The sequence below is a fragment of the Schistocerca cancellata genome, chromosome 2 (assembly GCF_023864275.1).
Source record: "Schistocerca cancellata isolate TAMUIC-IGC-003103 chromosome 2, iqSchCanc2.1, whole genome shotgun sequence".
NCBI classification, from domain to species: Eukaryota; Metazoa; Arthropoda; class Insecta; order Orthoptera; family Acrididae; genus Schistocerca; species Schistocerca cancellata.
In genome coordinates, this window is record NC_064627.1 from 305,021,574 (window position 1) to 305,049,534 (window position 27,961).

At 38.6% G+C, this 27,961-nt stretch overlaps 1 protein-coding gene across 2 annotated transcripts in view; it reads right to left on the bottom strand.

Moving 5' to 3' along the window:
- Positions 1–15,240: 15,240 nt before the first annotated feature.
- Positions 15,241–27,961, bottom strand: part of LOC126161688 (uncharacterized) — a 475,857-nt gene continuing 463,136 nt past the window's right edge. For both annotated transcript variants that reach the window (XM_049917704.1, XM_049917703.1), the window contains exons 14-15: positions 23,801–23,995; positions 15,241–17,203 (exon numbers count right to left, since the gene is read on the bottom strand). In XM_049917704.1, the coding sequence (XP_049773661.1) occupies positions 17,021–17,203; positions 23,801–23,995 (378 nt within the window). In that variant the 3' untranslated portion in view covers positions 15,241–17,020. The remainder of the gene's footprint in view (positions 17,204–23,800; positions 23,996–27,961) is intronic.

Sequence of the window (27,961 nt, forward strand, 5' to 3'; positions counted from 1 at the left end):
CCTGATCCTTTCGTTTATGGAACTTGGGAAGAACCATTGCGTAAACACTTCTGTGTGCTCTGAAATTAGTTTGACCTTGTCCTCAGAATCCCTCAGGAGTGATACACAGTGATTGTAGCGTATTGCTAGCTCCATCGCTTCAAACATACTAAGAACATTTTCTCGTAATAGTTTGCACGTTGTGATAGTTTGCACTGTCTGCCAGTTCACATCCCTCCCAGCTGTCAAACAAACCTATGACCTCCGTGCTGCCCCGTCACGCTATGTGTTCAGTATACCCTGTTGGTCCTACTTGGTATGGCTCTAACACAGTTAAGCAATTTTCTGGGATGGGTTGTACAAATATTTTGTAAGCTATTGAAAAAATTAAAATCTGTCGAACTACTATTACACGGTCGCTAGAAAACAGCAACAGATCCCACTGCGAAGAAAGTGTTCTACAGCAAATATTTACAAGCAAAAAGACATTATAAAAATGATGTAGAAGAAGGCAAAAAGAATAGCAATGATAGTTTCACCGAAGGAGCCCACAAGTCGTGCAAGGCAGCTTGGGACCTGTTCAATGAATATAGGAAGAAAACCACCTCTCCCTTAAGCTTGTGTAGTCCAGATGACTTTAACAGTCATTTAATTGACACTATGTAAAACATTATAAGTATAATCCCGGGCAATATAGACCCTGAAGCTGCTGTAATAAATGACAAGAAATGCACCACAATGAACTGGAGGGAATTAAAAAAATGATATAATAAAGATTGTAAAATATTATAAACCCTCCGATCATCAGGATATATACAGGATGTGTACTAATGTCCACAAGAAAATTATCTATGAAATTGCTGAACCATTAATATGGTATTAATAAGTGTTTTACTGTTGGTGTATTTCCACACTTTCTGTAACTTGCACAGACAGTACCAGTTCATAAAAAGGGAGACCTAGCCGTGGTAACAAGCTTCAGACCAATCTCAATCATTCCAGTCTTCGCTAAAGTCACTGACACCGTAAATCAAAGTACTTTGAACTTAATGAACGCTTCACAGACAAACAGCATGGTTTGCGGATATGCAAATAAATCTACGACAACAGCAGAACTAGATCTAGCTACTAGGGTAAAGCACAGTTTTAAGAACAAAGAATCTGTAGCACTGATACTTTGAAACCTTAGTAATGCATTTGACTGCATTCCTCATAAGAGACTCCTAAACAAGCTCACTAAATACGGAGTTGGAGGTAGGCCTACTGCCTGGCAATCCTCAAAACTTATTTGGAAAACAGAAGACACATTGTATCAGTCCACGGAGCACTGTCATGTGAATGAAAGTTGGAATACGTTGTGCCACAGGGATCAGTAATGGGCCCCCTCCTATACCTAGTATTTGTAAATGATTTAAACTCTCATGGACAGTACTGGCGATTCGCAGATGACACAACTCTGTACTCGAAAGGCACTGATACCAGCAAGGCTCAAGAAGAAGTATGTGCTTTCTTTAATGCTACAAAGAAATGGTTTCTTATAAACTAAATGAAATGCAAAAATTGGTTCGTAGCCTCAGTCACAAAGGATGTCTAAAAAGTGCAGGAACTGTGAAGCTTCTGGGGTTTATGATGGATAATAAACTCACTTAGAAAGAACACACTGCACGTGTATGTGACAAACTGTCTTGACCATATACCTCCTGAGGAAACTGAAGCATGTAATAACTAATTAACATCTACTGATGGTATATTATTCACTGTTACACAGCCATCTCAGCTATAGCCTGTTACGAAGGGGTCACTCTACAGGCTGAAAGAAAATTCTACCACCACAAAAAGCAATAAAGATCATAACATCAAGCAGGAACCTGGACCACTGCAAACCCACCTTCTCATGTGTAGATGTGATAGTTTTCAGTCAATATGTCTTCACTTGTCTCCTGTCTGTGAAAAAAAATCATGAAACATTGAATCGTCCGTGTAGCCCTCGAAATCTTTTAGAAATAATCTTATGGGGATGTCCATTACAGTCGGATATACCTTGTGTCACCCATGACGTCATCTCAAGTCGAGATTTTTTGTTGTTGTGAAATTGTTGCTGAGTGATGGACACAGTATAAATGTAAATCATATCTAAATTTTATTAGTTATTTATGGAGCAAAGAATTTAATTAAGTACAATATGTTTTAGGAACAAATGGTAATGAGTCTTTATGAGATTGATATAAATGTGTTTTGACATAGCAGATCGCAATGCTGCGTTATGCGTGATGTTTTTTCTCTTTGAGAAGGATGATACCTTCTGAGTTGCTCGAGTGCGGGTCCTCTGTAATTTTTATGAAAGGACATAGAACTGATAATTCACAACCCGGAGTTGGTTTAGAAAATATTCAAGGGAACCACGGCCAAACTTCGTTACAAACAAATCGCGCGCGGACTTTGAAATATCGGCGCGAAGTTTGAGATACGCGGTAGGATATTGCGCGTTATAGTTGCGTGAAGGATTAGGTGACACTGATCGTGATTTATTGACATTAACTTAATAATAATTATCAAAGAATTATCGGAAGGGATAGTAAGTGTTCTTGATGCTTAAAGCAGGTGTGAGTTAATTTACTGTTTGAATACGACAGATAATTAATCACGGAATAGTCAGCTAGTTGATATGTTGTTTAGCAACCCATAAACAGATTGTGATAGAATTACCGGAACGATCATTTCAATCATTAGCGACCACTACACACACACCGGAAAACTAACTATTCTCGTTGTGAATGACATTTGGAACAGATGAGTTTTGTTTCAGCTCCTTGGGATCCATAAACTTCATCCGAAGTTGAAACTTTACAAATTGTGTCGTGTTCCTTCAGTTTGGTACAAAGTTAGACTTTATAGTCTACACTACTATTTACCTTTTTTCCAAATTTTTAAGATAGCACTTACCTTTTTCTTTTAGAGGAATGTTTCTGCTTCAGTCATCAATCTTCTCAAAACAGAGATAAGGGTGACACTCACACATAGCACTACGTCATCATGATAAATCACTCTGATCAGGCCAGTCCATTTCAGGAATATTATTGTCTACAAACCATTGTCTCACATATACTGCTAACTGACAGGGTGCATTGTCATACTGAACCTCCTACAAACAGCGTTTTCTTAAGTGCAATAAGGGGACCACATCCTAACCACAGAAAAAGAACCCATACTAAACACTACCTCCTCTGTACTTCATTACTGGCACTACACATTATAGCAAGTAAAGTTCTCCATACATTCATCAAACCCAGACAGTTCCATTGGATTGCTCCAGAGTATAGCACGAGTCATCATTCCAAATCACTTGTTTCCAGTCATCTGTTATCCAGTGCTGTCACTCTTTTTACCACATCAAGTGTGGCATAGCACTGAGTACAAAAATAGGTGGCATATGGGGAGCTGCTCAACCACTATAATCCATTCATTTAATTCCCTAAGCACAGCCAGTGAGCTAGCTGGACTACTGGTAGCAGTCTGGAACACACAAGTGATTTCACCTACTGATTTCATGCGATTTTTTTTTTTTACAGCCAGCATCTGCAATGGTCAACAGTCCCTCTCCAACAGTACATGAAGTTTGCCTGGTATTATTTTACAGTGGTTGTTCCTTCATGTTTCCACTTCAGAATCATACCATCAACAGTCAGCTTGGGCAGCTTTAGGATTTATATGTCCTACACGGATCTGTTTTGCAGGTAACATCCAATGACTAGACCACATTTGAAGTCACTGAACTCCGCTGACTGACCTACTCTGTTGTTACTGCTTCTCTGTTGACAACACAATACTTTGCACCTCATTTTATAATGGTGGGCTCAAATCTTGTTACATCTAGTGGTCAGTTCCACATTATGTCACAGTGCCCAGATACTTTTGATCAGATTATCTAAATATGATGCTATATTAAGAGTGTTCTTGATAAAGATAAAGCAGTCCACTCAGTCACATTTGGGCAAGTTTATTTATCCCCACACTAAAAAAATGAATTTCATTTGTGGATGGAGCTGTTGAGGAAAAATTTTTTATTGATGTCAAAAATTGGAAGTTTTTTGTGTCATCTTTGAGAGTGCACCAGACATGCTGCACATAGTTCAAATCAGTAAACTTATTCATTACACACACACATAGAAAACAAAAAAGTAGAAGTACAGGTGTCATTTATATAAGGGGTAGTCAGATGAAAGTGCAAAGTATGGAAAAAAAGTAAGTAAACTGTTTATCATTTCACAAATAATTGCCATAACTGTTAACACATTTACCTCAGAGTCAGACAAGGTGATCAGTGACTTGCAGTTGTCTACAGAACCATGATTGTATCCAAGCGTGCACCTCTTCGTCTGAGGCAAATTGACAATCACAATTCCTTCAGGATTCAAAAATTATGGAAACTGGGTGGCGAGAGATTGGGACTGTATGGACAATGTGAAAAGGCTTTCCAGAAAAACTACTGCAGTGTACTCAAAACAACCTTGGGAACATGTGTTAAAAAAGCTTAAAAAACTTCTGCAAGGCTTGTCTAAATTGTACAATATTTTTATCAATCAGTTCTATTGAATGAAAACTTTATTTGCTTTAGTTGCACTGCTCCAGAAGAAAACTAGTCAGACCTGGTGGTCTAGTAGCAAACTGCATTCCTGGAAAATGAAAGGTCATGAAATCAAATCTCGGTTGGACCACATAATATTTTGGTCTGCCTTTAACCAAGTCTTTATTTCTTAGTGGTGTGAAGATCTGCCAGGAAAGATATGTGGTCATAGTTCTCTGATAGTATTGCTGGGGTAGGTTAGGAACATGATAGTTGCTGAAATAGTGTCCAACTAAAAAACTTGCACTAGTCCATTGAGCTACATGGAATTTTTATTACACAAGATGGTCTGATAAGACGATGAGAAGCCAAGTGAGCCAGCACTCTTGTCTTTACGTCAGCACAATAAGAGATACTTCAAAATGCGAAACATGCTTCACTTAGTTTATTGATTTGTCTACCCATATGTAGACTCCATTTGAAGTTGCAATCCAACTGCACCCAAGAAATTTTACACAGAGTGTTTCATTTAGTGTACAACCATTAAGGGCAACTTCTGGCAGTAAATGATCTCATTTTACTTGGTTTAAAATCACACCATATGAGTCTTTGAACAACAGCCACTTAAATTGCTGTTTAAAATCACACAATATGAGTCTTTGAACAACCGCCACTTAAATTGCTAGCTGTGAAGCACTTAAAGGCCTGAAATGTATTTTGAAAGGTTGAGTTTGTATTCTTGACTAGTATGCTTGTGTCATAAGCAAGCATTAACTTTTCCTAAAATCATCGGAAAATAATTGATGTAGGTAAGAACAAGAGTAGCCCTTGAGATGTTGTTTGTTAGGTTCCCACATTCTGAGGTTAGTTTCCTATCTGTGAGTGAATCAAAGAGATTCCCTACTCACTGTTATGATGGTAGACTCCATCTATACAGGAATGATGTCACTAATGTTAGCAGTTCAGTGAGCTGATCAGAATTTGGTGATCTGCATAGTAAATACTTGTGAATTTTAAGTAATTAGTGTAACAAAAATATTTAGACAAAGTAATGTCTTTTATCTGTAAAGTGTAAATGGCATAGCATTTTTCAGTGTAGAAAGCAGCCTCTGCACAATAACCGCATCAGGTACTCCTACCCATGAGGCCCAAAACATAAGGAATGGTTATGTAATAAAGTAACAGTTCAATGAAATAATCAGTAAAAGTAAAAACTACAGCAGATTATGTCCTCTGAGTCTTTCATGAAAAAATGACTAAATGAAATGTTTTCAGTTTTCAAGTTGCATCAATTTTTAAATTATATCCTCCAAGCTTTGAAAGCTGTTTCTGGCACCATGTCCACCAGTTGAAGTTACTGAATCATGGGCACACATTTAATAGGCTTGGGGTGGGCTTCAGACACTAACACAAAAACAAAAACTTTTGCTTTATACTTATGGCAAGGTGTGAATGGCAGGATCAAAAGTGGCAACAGCCAATTATACCTCCTGACACAATGCAGCCTTTCATTGTGTCTGATCTGATGTGCAAGGTTTGACTCATCTTTCTACGTATGCATAATTATACTAAATATCTAGAAAGTTTGTAACTGAGTTGCTTTGGACATATGTGGAGGACACTTGCTACTCCTGGCTCCCAGTAGTTTAAAATACGAAAACAATGTCAGTGAAACGTGATGAAAATTGTAAAATTTAATTAGATTGAAGAAATGAACTGTTGCAAACACTTTATCGGGCAACTGGCAATAGACTATAAACAAAACATCGGACACACCTTGTATTCAACTTCCATTAGACATGTTGGATTAAATGTTACTTAAATAAATGATGAATATGTTAGAATACTGAGCAGATTTCTGCTTGCCATAATTGTTTTATCACTGTAAGCAATTTAAGATATGTAGTTAAATAGATGGTGTCCTGAAGATGGTTGGTACATTGAAACTAATTGCCTTATGGACAGCAGCTCATGGCAGTATTTGCATGACTTCTTTAAATTTATACAGTGTGCAGCATGATCAACAAAAGGCCTTTTTTTTTTTTTTTAGAATGAATGCAGGTTGAAAAGTGAAAACATTTCAACTGTCACAGATTATTACTTCTCACTTCTCAAATGTGGGAAAGAAATTATCTTACATATTTTGTGTTCATTTACAAAGGAAATTAGAGTAAAAGTTGTAAGTAAGGATTATGGCATTTAATGTAAAATACAACAAGAAAAATAAGTAACCTGTGGCATGGTTTTCAAGTTGCATGCTACCACATGCAATAGCTCCTTTACACTTCTGAATAAATTGTAGCTCACTGAATGTAAATAATTTAGGAGAAAAAGTGACAAACCACAAAAGAGAAGCGTTAGTCACTGTTGGGCACAGATGTCCAGCTGACACAGTGTTGGTGCATAGGTGTGTGTGCGCATGTGTGTGATTAAATTTTATCCCTGATATGCCAAAGATAGTAAAAGTGAATTATATTTAATGGACACACAAGAATTTTGAAGTTTCCAACCTATTTAGTCTTTCCTCAATATGTGTTACATTTATCACTAGCATAGTGTCTGTAGATGTGCAGAACTAATTACGTAGTGTCTACTTAAAATTGAGAGCGAGACCATTTGCAGAAAATCAAACAATGGTTTTGTGGACATGAGAATGAATTGTTGCATCTCCCCTGGCTACCACAGTCATCATATCTCAACATTATTGAGCCTTTGTGGTCTGCTTTGGAGATCAGGGTATATGATCACTACCCACCTCCTCCATCATTACCTGAACTTGCCCCTGTTTTGCAGGAATGAAAACAGGATGAAGATATAAGTAGAAGCAAAAAAGAATATATGAAAAAGAAAGGATTTCTAACTACATGTGATTGTCACCTTTCATAGCAAGTGTGCTTTTAAATATTCTCTGTTTAATGCAAATGATCTTTTAAAACTTCAGAACTTCTTGATTATCTTTTAGTAATGCACTATGACAACATCATTACATTAATGAAAATATTGACATAGCCTTTATAAGAAAGTACAAGATGTTCATGTGACAGTACTGGTATGTACCATCGTAACTATAAATCTTAAATAACAACTAAAACAGTAAAAGGACATCTTGAGACAATCTTAACAATTTTAAGAAAAATCTGAGAAAAATTGGAGCTAACAAACAAAAACGATATTTGCCTTTTACATGAGATCACAAAAGTGTGATATGGCTTGCATAGTCACAATATAGTGAAAATGTTGATAAACAGAGTGGGTAAAATTTTTGCTACCATAAGAAAAACACAAATGGTTTAGAGTGGACACCTTTTTTGACACCTTGAAATTTATGGATTGCCTTGTGTCTAAAGTTTTGAGGCAGATATAACTTCTTTACACATCAAAAGGAAAATTCAGTTGAGGAAATTAAGTTATAATGAGACAGCATGCCTGACCAGTACTTACCTTCACAACGCAAAATTCCTGTTAGCACTAACAGAAAAATTTGGAACAAGAAAAAACTAATCCTAACTTTTGTCAAACTTTATTTCCTTGAGTAACTGAATCAACTGCCTCCTCTCTTTTTTTCCCGCTAGCTGCTACTGAAATTCAGCTTCATGTGCATGTGCATGTTTGTGTATCTGGGCTCTCTGGGTCTTAAGTGAGCTACATCCTTAGAAATTTGTAATCATCTGAATTGTCTTTAATAAATTTTTACTTTTGTATCAGTCACTAACTGCCTTTTTTGGTTTTGGAGTCAAATCATTATGCTACAGAAACTGAGCTTCAGCTTAAGTTTTTTATATTGTTACCAGTTATTGTTAAAATTCAGTTGCAAGCAGTAAGTCTCTATAGTGCTACTTAAATATGATTTAAGCTTTTGTATCTCTTTTAAATTTTTATGTTGCCTTGTTCCAGAATATCGTGAACAAGGCTTGTGAGCTCACTTAGAGCCTATACACTGATAGCCAGAATGTAATGGCCACTGACTAACTATCGTTATAAATCCATTAAGGCAATAGCAAGTTCACTGGGTAAGGAAAGACTGCTAGTCGACAAATGAATGGTGCACGTAGTATCAGTGAGTTTGCTCTCCATATGTAGAATGGGGAAGGAACACAATCTATCAGAGTAAGACAGAGAGAAGATTTCCATGGCCTGGAGACTTGGCACGAGCATTTCGGAAAATGCATGACTTGTCAGGTGTTTGGGGAATGCTGTGGTGAGCATCTACAACACGTGCCAAAAACAAGGTGAATTCACATCAAGATGTTGTGGAGTTGGGTGGCCACCCTTCATTACAATGTCAGATGTTGTAGGCTGGGCAGACCAGTAAAATAGAAAGCTGGCAAACTATGGCAGACTTTAATGCTGGACAGAGTACAAGTGTGTCTGAATACAGTGTACCGAACAGTCCTAGCAACGGGCCTCTGCAGCCGACACCACATGCATGTGCCAATGTTCATGCCATGACATTGACAATAATGACTGAAATGAGCATGTGACCATCAGCACTGGACATTGGCATAGCAGCAGAGCATTGCATGGTCTGATAGATCCTGATCCCTTCTTCATCATATCAATGGGAGGATGTCTATCTGTTGTCTTCCAGCAGAACAGCTCCTTGATATCTGTACTGCAGGACAGAGACCAGCTGGCAGTGGCTCTGTTATGATCCGGGCAACATTGATGTGGGCATCCACGGGTCCAGTGGAACTTGTGCAAGGCCCTGTGATGGCCAAGGAGTATTATATGCTGGTTTCAGACCATATACACCCCTTCATGACAATCATGTTTCCCTACTGCAGTGGCATTTTTCAACAAGATAATGTACCATTTCACAAGGCCAGGAATGTGATGGAGTGCTTCAAGGAACACAGTGTGGTGAGCTTTAATCAATGTACTGGCTCACCAAATTACCAGCTCTGAACCCAATAAACACACCTGGGATGTGATTGAAAGCAGTGTCAGAGCTTATCATCCCCTTCTCTCTGGAATTTATGGGAACTAGGTGATTTATGTGTGCAGATGTGGTGCCCACTCCCTCCAGTGATGCCATGACTCATCACCCCTTTTATCTGTTCTGAAAGAGGACATAATGGCTATTAGGTAGGTGGTCATAGTGTTGTGTTTGATCAGTGATTACTGATCCACCCCGATAGCTGAGTGTTTAGCATGACGGATTGCCGTCCTATGGGCCTGGGTTCAATTCCCGGCTGGGTTGGAGATTTTCTCCCCTCAGGGACTGGGTGTTGTGTTGTCTTCATCATCATTTCATCCCCATCTGGCGTGCAGGTTGCCCAATGTGGCGTCGAAAGTCATGCACCAAGGCGGCCGGACCTGCCCCGCAAGGGGCCTCCCAGTCAATGACGCCAAACACTCATTTCCATTTCCAGTGAATACTGGTTCATTATAATTAAAGTGCAGCTACACTTGGAGGTCCAGTGTGAGCTGCAATTATACAGCAGCAAAACTAAGTAGAAAAACTGATTTATGCTGGAAAAAATTAGTTTCAACTTTGGGCACCAGGTGCAAATCTGGCGCTGTACGGGGTCTCCTTGATGTTTCTTGTGCTCATTTTGAACAAACTGTGTAATCAGTGATTAATAATAAAATCAAAATTATACCTTTCTGACTTGTTTGACCTTTTCTGCCCATGTCCTGGTCCCAATTCATTACATATAGCAACATTTCTATATTTCTTTCTTGCATTCACAGTGCCAGATTTGCACCTGGTGGCCAAAACTGGAACTAATTCTTTTACAGCATAAATCAGTTCTGCATTAATACATTAGAATATTTACTAGGTTTCACTGCCATACAATAATTACAGCCCACACTGGACGTCTGCTGCATTTTAATTATAACTATCCGGTATTTTAAATTTTCCTTACTGGTAACTTTTGACTTTATTTAATGAGGTTTTATCAACTTCAAAAATACAGTCCAGCCATAACTGAAAGATGAACTATGCTGCTAAGCTTTGTAGATTTCCTACCATCACATGATTAAAATTTTTGCTCTTTACAGCAAAATGTGTGTAAAAATTTTGCTGAGAAAGTGTACTATTTCAGACAGCTGAGGTGCAACACAATAAGAAAAAAAGAACAGGGTAATATTAGGGTATTGAGTTTTTTAGTGTTTGTTAAAGTTGTGATGAGGAACAGATGTAACTGTTCAGGTATCAGCACTAGATTCTCATGTAAAAAAGAATATTTTAATAAATACAAAATCATCAGTTTACAATAAAACAAAATATATGAATGCTTATCTAATGAAATTATAGATTTTACTTATATTGTCACAAAGTTTGGAAGACATGCAATGAGAAGTAGTTTTTGGCAGTTTTGCAGAAAATTGTGGCACAAATAAGGTGCATAGTAAGCATTCCAAATTCTGGTCTTTGCTTACCTTAAGGATGTAAAACTTCCTGCAAATCCACCAAAACATACCACTGCACACTTTTGTAATGATATTTTGTAAACTCACTGTGGAGAACATCCTTTTATACTTGTCTTTATCCTTTGAGCATTTTATGCTTTTAGTTGAAAAGTTTGATCCATTATTTGTGAGTCTTTATGATTAATCAGGAAGCTATATTCTAAGATCCTTAAAGTATGCAGACACTATGTTTTTGTTGTTAGTGTCAGGGAGTATTCTTGGACAATGTGGAAGTGATGAGAATAAATGTATAATAGATCGAAGAAAACTAACACAATATGTGGGATCACAAATTGGCCACAAGAAGTTTGTAACATGTGGGAATAAACTATTGATCTTGTTTAGATTTTAAATCTGTGCTCCCTAGTATTACAGTATATGCTTCTGGTTGGGAATTAATGCTCCCCACTGTAAAGGAAACTACCAAACAAAACATGAGACATGCTTAGTCAGTTATAAATGTTTAATTATAGGTACTTTAAAATTTCCCCTGTATTAAGACCATATGAGTTGCAAGAATGAACTATTTTTGTGTTGTTAAGGTTTTTCCAAATCCAGAAATAAAAAAGAAAGCTTAATATTCAGAATTTAGTTCACATCAAACAAAATTCACATTTTTTCTGCTGGTATTCATTCTACTGATAATGATATGTGCCATAAGTGTCTCATGAACACAAAACTTGTTTTTATGGAAATTTTACTTGTACTTAACACAAAGGTGAGTTTTAATGTGTCTTTTTGCAACTGAAATTAGGCTAGTGTGGACTTTTATGTTATAAATGGATTGTTATTTTCTTCTTCTGCACTTTGCCACAATAACCAAATTTTAAATGGTAAATGGTATCCATCTGTTATTCGATGAAGGTTTATATCAGGGGATTTAGTGCTTCTTATCTTCCAGAAAGGTACACTTACATAAAAGTAAAAAATGGAAAGGAAACCAATCATTTACAGTGCGTAGACACACATAATAGACCACAGCATTCACTAATTTTTGAGCTCTGGCACATCCAAACACACATTACTGTGGTTGCAGCTACACTTATTACTGATAATTGATTGTTGAGAGCAGTTACTTGGGCTGACAGATGTGGGGCTGTGGTAGAGAATGATGCATGAGGCAAGGAGAGGGCAATTGAATAGTGCGAGGCAGGAGTGGAAAAGAGTGATGACGCAAGAAGACAAAAGTAATTCTGAAGGGATAGAGCACATAAGAGATATAGACAGAGACAGATGGGAGACAGGAAAAACAGAGGAAGATGGAGACAGAGCAGGAGACAGAGCGGGAGACAGGAAAGGGAGAGAGAAGGGGAGAGTGGGGGAAAGGGGGGAGACAAAGCCAACTGCTCTGAATAATCAGTTATCAATCATTAGTGTTGCTGTGACCATGGTGGTGTGTGTTTGGATGTCTGTGTGCTTGTGTGTGTGAATGTTCATAATTTCTGAATGAAACCTCAAAAACTAGTGAATAATGTGATGTGTTACATATGTCTATGCAGCTTACATCAGTCTGCTATAAGTGAGTGGTTGTCTTTCCCTTAGTTTACATATTGCTCCATCCAGGAATTTCCAAAGTCATGAAATGCTAGAAAAAAGTGAAGAAGTTGGCACTAAGCCACCATTGGATAATAGATGTCCAATTCCCCTCCCTTAAGTTTTGCAAAAGGGATAAGAAGATTACATCTTTTACAGATACTTCAACAAATCATGTACAAGAAACAAAATTCACAGATATTTTGTTCTCTGGAAGGCATTTCATGTATTGCACCAAAATTCTGTGGAACTTATAAAACCAATGGTAACCACTGAGTGCTTGAATTTTAAACATTGGAATAAAATTCACCTAATTTGACAGACAGGAAATAGAATCATTTAATTTCAGTAATGAACATGTAGAAATACTGTGGCTCAAGTTCAAGCACATAATCACTCATGCTCTAGAAAAAATGTTACTAATAGAATGACTAAAGGCAACAGAAACCTTAATGATCTTGTTAAGAAACTGTATCTACTATGTATCCAAAAGGCAGATGTTATTCAGTACATATTTGATTCCCGCAAGGACTATGTGTGATGCCTGTAGTTACAGCAGTAACATATTATCACAGCATACCTCTCAACATCTTATTATGTTACTGCCATGTGTAATGATCATAAATGGCACAAAAATTAGTCTCTAGACATGTCATTCAGGATCTCTCTATTTGAATGAGGGCGGGGGGGGGGGGGGGGGGGGGTTAGGAGGAGGATACCAGTAGAACCGATCCATAGAATTCTGGAACAAATTGGTTTAAAAAATACAGCCTACGAGGAACAAAATGACCTCTATGGAAACCAGTATGGATCCTGAAAACACTGCTCATGTAGAATGCAGCTTATATATGATGCCCTAGGTGCCATGAACAGAGATAACTTGGTGAATTTAGTGCATCTCATATACCAGAAAGGTTTTGGGTCAATGCCACAATGATATTTACTAATCAAAATGCATTTATATGCGGTATCTATCCATATATGGATTGCAAATTTCTTGACATTTAGAATGCAGAACATCGTTTTGGATGGAGAGTCATTTACGGACAAGGAAATTTTAGTAGAACCACCACTTTTTGTGCTACATTAATTATTATTACACATTACTGACTTTAGGGTAGTAGTAGTAGTAGTAGTAGTTGTTAAAATCTCAGCCTTCTCCCACATTTTTCAGGTGTATCTAAAGAAATTCTGGGCAATACAAATTATGGTAACATCCAGTTAGACCTCGAAAAACTATCAATTTTATGTAATCAATGAGAAATAACTCAGGATGTTGTAAATGTAAAGTACTGCATTTCACAAATGTAAAAATGTAGTCATCTTTGAGTGGGTACACGATTAATTATTCACTGTCAGATCAAGACATATTATACAAGTACCCAAGAATAACATATTATGAAGCAAAATGGTTCCAAAATATCAGTTGTAGGGGGAATATTCAAGAATGACATACAACTTGTCGGCTTTGAAAAACAACATCACAAGTTACCACAGATGATACATTGCAAAGACAGAGATGGAAGTTGAGAAACAAAGGAATGTAGTACACAGAAAGCAGATTGTGGATATATATACCACATATATCCATATTTTGAACATAATGTTACATACATTGCTTTTTTGCAGTAGAAAATCTAGTATCCTATTCTTCAGTTGATCTACATAGGTCAACTGAAAGATAGGATTCTAGTGCTAGTGACAGAAATACCTCAGCTGACACATACAGATTGTATCCTGTACGTCAGTTGACATATATAGGACTACTGAAGAATAGGATACTAGTACTAGCAAAGGCAGAAAAAGCAACAAATATAAAATTTGTGTCCCATACTTCAGCCATCTGATATAAATCAACTGAAAAATAGGATACTAATACTAGCAAAGGTGAAAAATGTGACATATGTGAAATTTGTATCCTGTATTTCAGTTGATCTATTTAGGTAAACTGAAGAATAGGATTCTGGTATTAGTGAAGAGTAAAAAGTGAAAAGGATAAAAAGGATAACATTTGTATCCTGCAATTCAGTTGACCTTTGTAGTTCAAGTGAGGTGCAAGATGCCAGTGTTACATATTTCATTATTGTTATTATTATTATTATTATTATTTTTGCTAGTACTAGTATCCCATCCTTCAGTTGACCTACATAGCACAGGATACAAATCAATTGCAGAGGAAGCAGCAATTGAAATGACTTATTATCAGACAAAGGTATGATGCACATTGTGTACACAAATGACTTAAAATTACCATAAGTGACAAAAAGAGTACACAATATCTATATCTTAATGATACATTCATTTATTTTTTTATGATTATTACACTTTGCCACAGAAGATAACCCCTTATTATCTCTGCCTCGAAACTAAACAAACTAATATCTGTCACTAAAACATAATGTCATTCGTCAAACCCAAAAAGTTGTATCTCAATCGCAAGTTGACCCACTGAACGTAAAACAAATGGTAGGCTATGATTTTTGATGCTGGTAAATTACGGATTACCTGTGAAACAGATTCCTTACAAATAGTAGTTATATTACTCAAGTGTGTGACAATCCTTACCAGGCCAAATTAAAAAGGGACAATATATGCAAAGAATGGTGGTGGGAACTGTGACAGAACTGTGTGACTGGCAGGAGAGTGTAGTACAAATAGTGAAAAATTTTAACTGGAGGACACTCTAAGAAAAAAAAAAAAAAACTGTACTTGTCACAAGATTCTGCTTATCAAAATTCAAGAACTGCAAATCTGAAGATCCATACCTCTCATTAAAGTGATTTCCATTACTTTAATACATTACTGATGTCTACAGTGTGCCATCATTATAAATTTGGCAACTACAACAAACTGAATGCTTTGATTATATTTAAGGTTGTTATGGTTGACAAATTCTAATGCAGTAAAGTTGGAAACGGCACTAAATTTGAAAACAACATAAAATTGATTACTAATTTTAGCAGCCAGTAAGAGCTATTATACAATGCAAAAACATCAATGACAACTTCACCTGAAACCATAACAGGACCCTATTCGTCATTAAATATGAGTTAGGGAAAATTTATTTTTACAGTTGGGTAAGTATGGTGCAATGCCTTCAGAACCTCCAAACTTTGAAAGGCTGGAAGAATATGTCATCAACATCCTGACTAAATCTAAAGTGAATTAAGCTAACAAGTGGGTGAAGGGCAAAGGCCAGTTACTTTCAAGAAAACGGGAGAGACAGACCAGAAAAAAATGTACAAGTCTAAAATTTAATTAAGCTCTTCACTGTTCCCTCCTCTTTCCTCCAAACCAGTGACACCAAAAAAAGAGACAGGGTGAATTCTATATGAATTCTGTCTCAGGTAGCTCAATGATTGTGGCAGGAGAAAGCAAATATGAAATACTGATTCCAAAAATTGAAGAACATAGGCCCTAACTGGTAGGTTAACACTATGAGTGAAACATTGGAGTCCCAAAGAAACTTTCAGTTCATGAAGAATCTGAAAGATTTCTTCGTAGCACACAGCAGTGGAGAGGTGACTTCAGAGTATATTTAAGAGGAGAATATAACACTAATAATTATGTCAACAGTACAACATCTTTTGCACTGTGTGTGCAAAATTGATTTGGGAAAAGTCATCATGGTAGAACAACAGTAAAATACAAAAGCTACTACCTTTAAAATCCTCCTACAATGGAAGTTCAGTATTGTAAACATTTATGACACATATAACAAAAATTTAAAAAAAATCAACAAAGTGTTATATTAGTGGACAATAGTCAAGTGCAAAGTAAATTTTGGAACAATGACATAAATCCAGTGAAATGAAATTAGTGGACATAGTAATAACGCCTACTAAACACCCTGCCTTTTGTGTACAGATGTTTCCCCTTGTTATTTAAATGGTAGAATGGTAATTTAGGAGATTGATTCACACACCACCTCTATAGCAAAAGTAACAGCCATATATTTTGAATAAGTACAACTGGTCCAAAAACTATGGTTTCACATACTTTAAAAAATCTGTTAATTGTTTCACAAGTATAAAATGTTTGTTTTGCCAAATAAAAGTAAAAATTAAGAAAGATATGCCAGAAAAAAATCTGTAACATAGTACCCAGAAATATTTCATGTGGAGATTATGTTGCTCATTAACTATCACATTCTGGAATAACAGCATCACTGAAAGAAAATTTCCCTGGTATTTGCTATTGTTCAGTAATTTACAAAACATACTCATCTCTGAAAAGGTGATGTTTGTCTGTATGGCAGTTTCATGTAGTGTTTCATTTTGCTATTTAAGCACACTAACAATGGATATATTTTATACATTTTTATAGCAAACTTTTCCACTGATATAAGTATAAAAAACCAGTCACCTTTCTCAAAAGTTGGTATTTTAACAATTAGAGCCAAATCACATACACTAAATACATTTTCATCAAAATTCATTCACCAAGTCCAGAATAAATACAACAAATAAATATTCCTTTGGTTGTTAAGTATATCTACTCTTGCATCTGGAATGGCACATTCAAGTATCACAGATTTGTCTCTTGACTGGTGTGTGGTTTATCTACACCAATCAGTTCATCAAATAGGCTACTCGTGGGATGCACTGCATGATGTTTGTCCAACAGTGCCTCTGCATACTGAAGAGTGGCAGCAGCAAGTTCACCTACTGTCCAGTGGCGGTCTAACAGGACCCTTACAACAGTGTCCAGCTGCAAACAGAAAATGTCTTAAGAGGGAAGTAATACATGTATTAACAAAACAAATCTTTGATTGTAACATTTTTATGTGATTGGTTAACAGTATATGGCAGGAAAAAAAGTTTATTACACAAAATGCAAGAACAGAACAATTTTGTATTAAATACTGTGTATTCATTGATTCATCCATCAAGAAGAACAATACTCATGGATGAAGAATTAGTCAATGCATAAATTGACAACAAACAAGCATATCAAAGAAACTAAATTTGTTCACTTTATTCACCATAAATTTTCACTCTACTGAGTAATGTTATTCTTGCTGATTTCAGCTAAATTTAACCATCAAATTAGAGAGAGTTTCCCTTTCCTCTCTCCTGTCACCCTCTCCCAATCCACACCTTCATTTCACCTTCATTATGCACCACAGACAGCACATCACTGGCTATGGTAACCATATATCACATACCCAGCCCATGCACCTGCCACCAGTCGCTCAAGAATTCCTAGCTAGCAATCTACAGCCTTGCTCCAAGCTACTAGCTACCCATTTGAACTCCTCTTCCGCCATCTCTCTCTACCCACCCTAACTGACACAACCCCAATGCCACCCAATCAACCTAATGAAATGCAGTCTTAACAGCAATTGTGTCAAGCTGGCATAATGTAGGGTCACAGGTGCATACCTGACAGCCTTCAAAAGCCACAGATCAAGAGATCCAGTTTTAAGAATTGGATAGTACAAATGATCAAAAACTTGGGTCATTTTCAGTATAACCCTGAGACAACTGATGTGAGTCTTTCCCTTTGATGTCAAAGTTATATAACGGCTATAAAAACACAAATAAAAACACTAGAACCAGCTAAGATGTTGATTCCATACCCCTTATCTGTAGCATAGTCCAGGTGCTTGGTACTAGGTCAGAATGTTTTTCAACAACCTGCAACACCATTCTTCATTCCATTCACTGCAGGTGCATTATCACAGATATGGCTAAATAGTTACTAAGTGGAATATTACACGGCACCAAAGTGTCAAGAAGAAGTGTTTCAATGTTGATACCAGTGGAATCCCATTTTAAATTAGGGAGAAATAAGAAGTTTCTTTCAGTTTTTTTGCATGATATTATAAACTGTAAAAACTACATGATATTAGTATCATTTTTTGTTACTAGCATCTGGTGAAGTAGAAAATGACAAATCTTTCAGAATTTCTACAATTTCTCCTTTTTTCCCATTTCTGCTATAATTGCAACAATAATTGCTATAATTGCAACAATAATTACAACTTATAATTGCACAGTCTTCTTCTTCTTCTTCTTCTTCTTCCTCTTCTTCTCTCCCTCCCCCCCCCCCCCCCCCCCTGGCCCCATGGCTTAGCCTTGTTCTTGTCATGTCCTACTTGTTATGGGTAGTGAATAGTCGTCTCTGCTATTTGTAGTTCGGTAGTTGTTGGGTGAATTTCACCTCTGTGGCAACTCCAGTACTACCGACAATGCACAGCCGATCATGGACAAATATCCTCTCTCATGCCAGGAGGAGCTGTTGGCAAAAATATCAGGTGGCCAGTACTTTTCTAAAATTGATTTGTCCAAAGTGTTTCTGCAGATTCATGTGGGCAAAGAGTCTCAGTGGGTTCTGGTTTTGAATACTCTTTTTGGTCTCTATTATTATTTGCTTCTTCATTTTGGTGTGGCTAGCACCCCTCTTATTTTCCAATGATTTTTAGAGCAGTTGGCTATTCCTGTTCTGCATTGCATTAATTATCTGGATGATATTGTTATCAAGGGCTTTGCGCACTTTCTTTTCTGTCTTACAGTCTGCAGGCTTACAGCATAACTTATAGAAATTTCAGTTTTTTTCAATCTTCTATTGTTTATTTGGGGTTAGAGGTCTCGTGGGATAGGGTTCACTGTCTGCAAGACCACATCTCTGCCATTATGTCTATTCCTCACCCTTTATCAACAAAGCAGCTTCAGACACATTGGCTCACCCATTGCATGCCTTGTTAAGCAAGAATATACCTTTTTGCTGGAGCCCAGATTGTGACCATGCTTTCCAAATGTCGAAATCCAAACTACTCTCAGTCCTTTGTTCAGCTACATTCCCTCTGGACCAGCACATAGTTTCGGTGACTGACACCTCACAGTGTGGCCTCAGCACGGTCATAGCATGCTAATCTGCTAGCAGCTCTGAATGAACAGTTGCTTCTGCCTCTAAATGTCTCATTCCAACACAGCAGTGTTACTCTCGGGTGCAGAAAGAGGTTCTTGCCATAGTCTTTGCTCTCCAGAAATTTCTTTTCTTTTCTTTTTTTTTTTTTTTGTATTGCTCCAAGTCTCACCATATTACAGACCATAAACCATTGGTTTCCTTGTTTAATTCCCACACCTCACTGCCTGATAAGATAGCATATTGTCTACAACACTGGGTGCTGTTCTAATCTTGCTACAATTACAAAAACCATTTTTGACCTGTGTCTAATGTGGATGCCTTGTCCCAACTTCCTGTGGGTCCTGATCCTCACCTTGATCACGAAGAATTGATTTGCTTCCATCTTGATAATGAAATGCAGGCTGCAGTTGAATATTTTCCTACTACGAGCTCATGCAAAGCAGCTACTGTTGCTGCTGACCTGGTTCTCTGCCAGGTGGTTGGGTTAGTTCTACAGAGCTGGCCAGATAAACCAATAAGTTGGGTTTCAGACCCACTTTGCAACTATGTTTCCTTATGGTATCATCTCTCTGTTTTTGATGGTGTTTTGCTGTTGTCCACAGAAGATGTCTCTCCAACTCTCCAAGAGTAGACATTCCTGCTGCATTATGGCATGAGGTTCTGTACCTTCTCCACCAGGGGCACTGTGGAGTTTCACCCGCTAAACTGTTAGCTGGTTTGGGCAGGGATTGATAGCAAAATTTTCAGTTTTGTCACAGCTTGTGAGGAGTGTATCCAACAACAGGCAGCTCCCAGGACGTCTCTGTCCTCCTGGCCTGTTCCACATCAGTCATGGTGATGAATTCTTGTAGACTTTGTGGGTATCTTCTTGAATTCCTATTGGCCCTTGGTTGTGGATTCATTTTCCTGGTTTCCTTACATTCTCCGGTGTGTATCAGCATAGGCCATAGGCTAAGGTCACAATTCATATATGTTTTTTTTTCTTTTTTTTTCTCTTCTTTTTTTTCCTACTGAGTGTTGCCTTTTACCATAGTGTCAGATAATAGCCACAGTTCATTTCACATATCTTTCAGTTGTTTTTTTCCTGTCTCAGCATTAATCTTGTTATGGCTCTGTCATTCCACCCTCAAACAAATGGCAATGCTGAGTGACTAGTGTGTACATACAAGTCCCAAATGAAAAAGCTTGTTGTGGATTCTTCGCCAGATGATGCCCTTCTCTGTTTTCTGAGCACCTACCATTTCACGTCTATGGGGGAGTGGAGCCTGGCTGGGTTGCTTCACGGTTGGCAGCCACGCACGCTCCTCCAACTTCTGCAGCCTATGCCACGCCTGTCTTGGTCAGAGTCATCCTGGTGCCCTGCAACAGGATTGCCAGTGTGGGTGTGAGGGCTTTGTCACCAGTCCAACTGGACACTAGCCACAGTTGTCCACCACTTGGCGTGCCATCTTTGTGATGTCCATAAGGCCAATGGGCTGGTGGCTTGCCACTTTGATCAGTTACACCCTGCTCGCTGCTGGAAGCTACTGGCTTGCTTGCGCCAATCATCCCCTGCTGTGAGGCACCCTGTTCCACTGGCTGCCTCCTCCATATGCAGTGCCCTGAGGCTCCCACTTCCCACTGCTGGATGCTGGTCTGTCGCCAGCTTCGGGACCATTGTCACAGCTTGCTGTTCCAGTTGGGCTATCTCCACCAGACACCTAGCCATATTCATATCAGCCATCATCACTTCAGCCACCATCTCCAGTGGAACCAGCCCCATCTCCTCTGTAGTGCGACCTGCCTGCTGATAATGATGCAGAGATGGTGATGGCACCTTCCTCCCCAGTGCTGTGCTGGCCACGGTGGTCTAGCGGTTCTAGGCGCTCAATCCGGAACCGCGCGACTGCTACGGTCGCAGGTTCGAATCCTGCCTCGGGCATGGATGTGTGTGATGTCCTTAGGTTAGTTAGGTTTAAGTAGTTCTAAGTTCTAGGGGACTGATGACCACATATGTTAAGCCCCATAGTGCTCAGAGCCATTTGAACCATTTGAACCCCAGTGCTGTTGTCAGGAGCCATGCGTGGCCATTGCCCTCAGGCACGCACATGTCTCTGTGCATCTTGGCCCTATGCTCCAGTGCCTGCCTGGCACATCGTCCCATGCCCGCCGTCGGCACTAGCTGCCACCATTTCGGATCTGATACATGTGTCTCTTGTTGCGCCACTGGGCACCCTCTTCACCTGAGGGGGATATATTCTGCATCCTGATACTAGTGCATGTGAGTGTGCCAATTGTAGTGTCACTGTGCATGTATACTTAAATCAACCACTAACTGTATCAGTATATGCCAGCCACTTGAGTCTGCCTGTAGGAAGCCTGCAAACAATACGGTCTCTGCCATGCCATCTACAGATGACTGATACCTATGTACACATCGAACTGTGCTGACTCACCCTCACTATGTTCTTTTAGTTCGTACTGCTCACATCACTTGTTCTGTATATCACTTATATTGCACATTCTGTATGATTCTTTGTCTTGTTACATGTGATGTCATGAGAGTCTTATTTCCATTGTTGTTCACAGGTTTATGAATAAGGCCATATTGTTGTTACATGGATTGGTTTTGTGTATTACTTGGTTACTACAAAAGGGATGGTGGTATTCAATCCCATAAATCCGAACAGAGAAGCAAAGTTAAGACTGATTACATACTTTCTTTTTATTGGTTTTAATGCTGTTTTGTGATAATTTTGGTTTTGTGCAACAAAGATTGTAGCTGCAGTCTTTTTACCATGCAAACAGACCTTTACTCTTGTGGTACACAGATAACTACTGCTCTGGAATTAATTTAAATTTGTTGATGTAGATGTTAAGCTATAAATAGAAAGAAAAGCATTAACTACCTGATATGAAACAAATACTAACAAAGAGATAGAGGGGCTGGCCAGTACTTACCTCAACTCAGTACAGCTGATAGATAACACAGAACAGAACAGAAAATTTACATTCCTAGCTTTTGGAACTTTGTTCCTTCATCAGGGAGGAGAGAGGGGAAAAAAAGGGGAAGAAGGGAAAGCGGATTTAGTTACTCACAACCCAGGTTATGAAGCAACAGGGAAAGGTAAACAGGGAGGGTATCAAGGATGGAGGCATGGTTGTCAGAGGGAAGCCAAAGATATTCTACTGTTAAGGACTGTGCCAGCTTCAAACCAAAGAGGATGCATACAGAAGTAGTGAGGTTGGTTAACGTAGTTTCAGTAAAGGGGGATGGTGGGATGAAAGGATGTGTTGGAGTGCAAGTTCCCATCTCCGCAGTTCTGAGGGACTGGTGTTGGGTGGGAGAATCCAAATGGCACGTATGTTGTAGCAGGTTCCTAGGTCCCTAGAAATTTGCTGGATGGCATGCTCTGTTACTGGGTATTGGACATCTCCTAGGCAGACAGTTTGTCTGTGCCCATTCATGCACTCAGCCAGTTTAGTTGTCATCATACCAATGTAAAAGGCTGTGCAGTGCAAGCATGTCAGCCTTCTTCTTTTTACCTCTCCTCTTTAGCCATTTACGCATCTTTTCATCCTACATAGTTGTGCTTATCTTTATACTATATACCTCTTTACTTCTGTATGCACCCTCTTTGGTTTGAAGCTGGCACAGTACTTAACAGTAGAATATCTTTGGCTTCCATCCTTTGGCTTCCATCCTTGCTACCCTCCCTGTTTACCTTTCCCTGTTGCATCATAACCTGGGTTGTGAGTAACTAAATCCACTTTCCCTTCTTCCCCTTTTTTCCCCCCTCTCTCCTCCCTGATGAAGGAACAAAGTTCCAAAAGCTAGGAATGTAAATTTTCTGTTCTGTTTTGTGCCATCTATCGACTGTACTGAGCTGAGGTAAGTACTGGCCAGCCCCTCTATCTCTTTGTTAGTATTTGTTTCACATCTTTATATGAGATTTTCTATTAATCATTTAACTACTTGATATGACAGATGAAGAAGCAGATTTTCTTCTTTTCTTCAAAAAAGCAACTCTTCTTAAGATATTGCTGTTTTAAATTTAGGTAGAGTAAGCGCAAACACTTATATTAGTTTACTATTAGTTAGTTATTATGTTGTTTCATCTGCTTCATTTTGTTAGTATACATCTTGCTCCAGTCTACATCTATCATGATTCTCCTTCTTTATCTTTGGAACACAATGAAACAAGTTTACAAGTGCATATTAAGAGACATTGTGCTGTTGGTAGTATAGGAAAAAGATTAAACAAATGTGACTCACTGAAACTTAATGACCCTAATAATTAATATGTATTATGGATACAATAAGTTATACTTAGTATCCACTGTTACAACATACATGCATGCAAAATGGAAGTCTTCAGTTTTAAATGAGGATTAATGCTTTATTTAAAATAAATGCATAATTTGCAGATTTTCCATCTGCTGCTGTGTGCTCACCTTAAGCAAATTATCATTGGCACAAGTATAATAATGGAGACATGGAACACCAGCCATACTGGCAGCAAGCCACTGTATCACAAGTTTCAACTGAGGATCTCCACATTTGGAGCTACCACAACCCCAGTTCCCTGTTGAAACAGCACGTATTCCAGAAGCACTATTGCTAGCTGCAACTTTTCCAAGCACTGACACCTGAAAAGAGTGTGTCCACTTTATAATTCATTTACAGGTGATGATAAGAATAATAAATTATAGCCTTTACATAAAATTTGTGAAAATCTAAAAATGGAAAGTCCAAGATGGACTAACAACAGTGGAAAGGATAGATTGCTACTAACCACATACAGAAGATGTTGAGTTACAGGCCTGCCCATAACTCAACACCTCTTCTATGTGGTGAGAAGCAAAGCTGTAAAAATTTTATTTTCAAATGTTGAAAAATATCATTTTGAAGCCAATAAACCAGAAACACAGTGTAACATTTTTAACAGGTGATACTCCAGAGCTGTGACATATTTTACGAAAGTCATTCTGGAAAACAAACTGGTGGCTGTTAAGTGAATTTCTTTATTACATTGTGGATTTCAGTTTACAGGATCATCAATTTACAGAACATCACCTAAACATATGTATGCATAGCCCATCATTATTTTGATAATTACCATCACATTTCTAGTGTAAAACATTTAAGTTCAAATTTGCTGAGATAATATGCTAAGGTAAGATTTTGTGCCTAGCAATTACCCAACAAATTGGAACCAATAATGAAATAAAGCAATTCATTCAGTAGCTATTGACATGCTCCCCAGCATGACTTTGATAAAAACTTAAGTTTTGTATGCAACTAGTGTTTAAAAAACTATGTCTGGCCTCCTCTCTGTGTGTGCAGTCTACCAGAAATTAATATTTTTAACTTATAAAAGTATTTTTCAACTGCAAGGTAATTAACAAAAAATATTTTTTTGTCCCTAATAACACTTATTCTGGAAATGGAACCTGTGTCACATTTAACTGATATGCAGTCTTGTCAGTCTGGATGTGATTAACAGAAGCTATTTTTTGACAATGTTACAACAAAACTTTCAAATTACTCATAAGTTTTTGAAAATAATTTACAAGCAGCTTCCACTCCATTTTGTTGAAGTGTCTCAATAAATTATTTCCAGAATATATTGTGAAACAATATGGGATGATATTTTTAGAATTATTATTGTATGGGAGATTGAATAGAGTACTTAACTTTCTAAGGCTGTACCATGATCTGGGCAACCTGAGTCACATCAAGGTGAAATAGCCTCACCCGGTACAGTTTCACATATTATATTTCGTTTTCTGTTTCATAAGGGCCAGTCAAATGAAAATAAGACAGATGGAAAAAAGTGAATAAACTTTTCATTACTTCAAAAGTAATTTCCATAACTAGATAAGATGGTCAACATGAAAAGCTGTTTGTGGTTGCCTACAGAAGCAGAATTGTACGTAGGTGTGCACCTCTAGGTCTGAGGCAATTTGACAGCCACAAATGTCTTTCTTCATGATTCCAAAAAATGGAAATTACATGAGGAGAGATTGGGACAACATAATTTCCCAGTGAAATTTCTACAGTGTACTCGTATCAACATTAGCAACATGTGAGCAGGCCCACACATCCTTACATATCCTCCATACAGTCGCAATCTCTTCCCATGTGATTTCCATACTTTTGGAGCCCTCAAGAAAGACGTTTTGTGGCTGTTGATTTTCTTTGGATGAAGAGGAGCACATCTGGGTAAAATCATGGTTCCATAGGAGAGAAACACGCCTGAGTAAACTCATGGTTCCTCAGGCAACCACAAATATTTTTCCATGAAGGCATTGACCATCTTGTCTCACAGTGGTACAAAAGTATTAACAGATATGGTGATTCTTCTGAAGTAATAAACAGTTTACATAACAAAACTGTGAAAAGTACAGACTACTGCTTGCCATGAAGAGGACACATTGAGTTACAAACAGGCACAATGAAAAGACTGTTACACATAGAGCTTTTGGCCAAAGCCTTCTTCAGAAAAACAAACTACACACACATTCACACAAGCAACAAGGGCAAGCACACCTCATGCACACATGACTGCTAGCTCCAGCCGGAATGCAAGTGTTGCATAGAACAAAAGCAGCAATCCAGAGTGGGCTGGGGAAACAGGAGGGATAGCACAGTATGATTGGTGGGTGAAGAGTCATTGAGGGAGAGTGTGCAGAGACTAGATGGGGGGCTACACAAGCCTTCCAAATGCAGCGTTGGAAGGGGGGGGGGGAGGGTGACAGAGAGGGGTGGGGGGTGGGGGGGGGGGAACAGGGAGCAGAAAAGGAGAGGAGCAGAGAAGGGGAAACAACCAGCGGCTGCATTGTAAGAGAGCGACAAACAATGAGGTTGAGAGGACGTGAATTGTGAGGAAGTGATAAGACACAGTGGGTGGAGGCCTAGATATTATGGGAGCAGAGAATGTGTTTTAAGGATAACTCCCATCTGCACAGTTAAGAAAAGATGGTGGAGAAGGGGATGATCCTGATGGCCTGGGTTGTGAAGCAGCTGTTGAGATTGAGCATGTTATGTTCAGCTGCATGTTGTACCACAGGTTGGTCCACTTTGCTCTCAGCCATAGTTTAACAGTGGCAATTCCACCTGATTAACAGCTGGCTGGTAGTCAAATGAATATAAAAAGCTGTGCAATGATTGCAGCGGAGATGGTACATGACTAGCCTGCTTTCACAGGGGCCCCTGCCTCTGATAGGGTAGGATAACTCTGTGACGGTACTGTTGGAATTGGAATTGGTACAGGGATGCACTAGGATGTTGAGGAGGTTGGGTGGGTACCAGTTCATCACTTTAATAGAGGAGGGGAGGATCTTGTATAGGATGTCTCTCATTTCAGGGCATGATGGTAGATAATGAAAGCCCTGATGAAGGATGTGATTCAGCTGTTCCAGTCCAGGATGGTATTGGATGACAAAGGGAACACTTCTTTGTAGCTGGTTCTTAGGATGGTGGGAGGACTGGGGGGTGAGTGGGAATACAGTGTGGGAAATCTGCTAGCAGACCAGGTCTGGGGGTACTGCCTGACTGGAAAGCGTTTGTGAGACCTTCAGTGAACTGGCCAAAGGAGTTATTTTCACTGCAGACATGATGTCCCCTGGTAGCCGGGCTGTGTGGGAGGAATTTTTTGATGTGGAAGGTATTGCAGCTGTTGAAATGCAGGTGGCTGGTGGGTTTAATTTGGGCAGAGGTGCAGATGGAGCCATCAGAGTGGAGGAGATCAGCATCCAGGAAGGTAGCACACACTGGGTTGAGGAGGACTAGATGATGCAGATGGGAGAGAAAGTTGTGAAGGAAAAAGGATAAGCTGTCTTGATCCTGAGTCAAGATCATGAAGATATCATCAACAAACCTGAACCAGACCTAGGCTTTGGAGTTTGGGGTTTCAGGAGGCTAGGAAAGTTTCCTGCAGATGACCTACAAACAGATTGTCATAGGATGGTGCAATGTGGGTGCCCATGACTGTGCCAAAGATTTGTTTGTGTATCCCCCCTTCAAAGGATATCCAGTTGTGAGTTAGGATAAAATCAGTAAAGTGTATAAGGAATGAGGTAGTGGGTTTGGAGTCTGAAGGCCATTGGAAGAGGTAGTATTCAATAGCAACAAAATCATGAGGCTGAGGCAAAATGGTATATGGGGAAGTGGCATCAAAGTGATGAGTAGGGATCCAGGAGATAAAAGAGTGGGAATGGAGGAGAGTCAATGAAGGAAGTGATTGGTTTCTTTGAAGTGGGAGGCTTGATTATGGGCAATTGGTTGGAAGTGTTGGTCAGTGAGGGCTGAAATTCTTTCATTGGGGCACACTGTGTCAGAGTGGCCAGAGAGAGCAGTCATGTGTGCTTGGGATGTGCCTGATTGCGTGAATGTGTATGTGTTTTCTCTTCTGAAGAATGCTTTGGCTAAAGCTCAATGTGTAACAGTCTTTTTGTTCTGCCTATCTGCAACTCAGCGTATGATCTTTATGGTAAGTAGCAATCTATACTTTTTACAATATTGTGACATTACAACCCTGACTTCCCACTGAAACAGTTTATTTACTTCTTTTCCATCTTTCTCATTTTCATATGATTGTCCCTTACACAAAT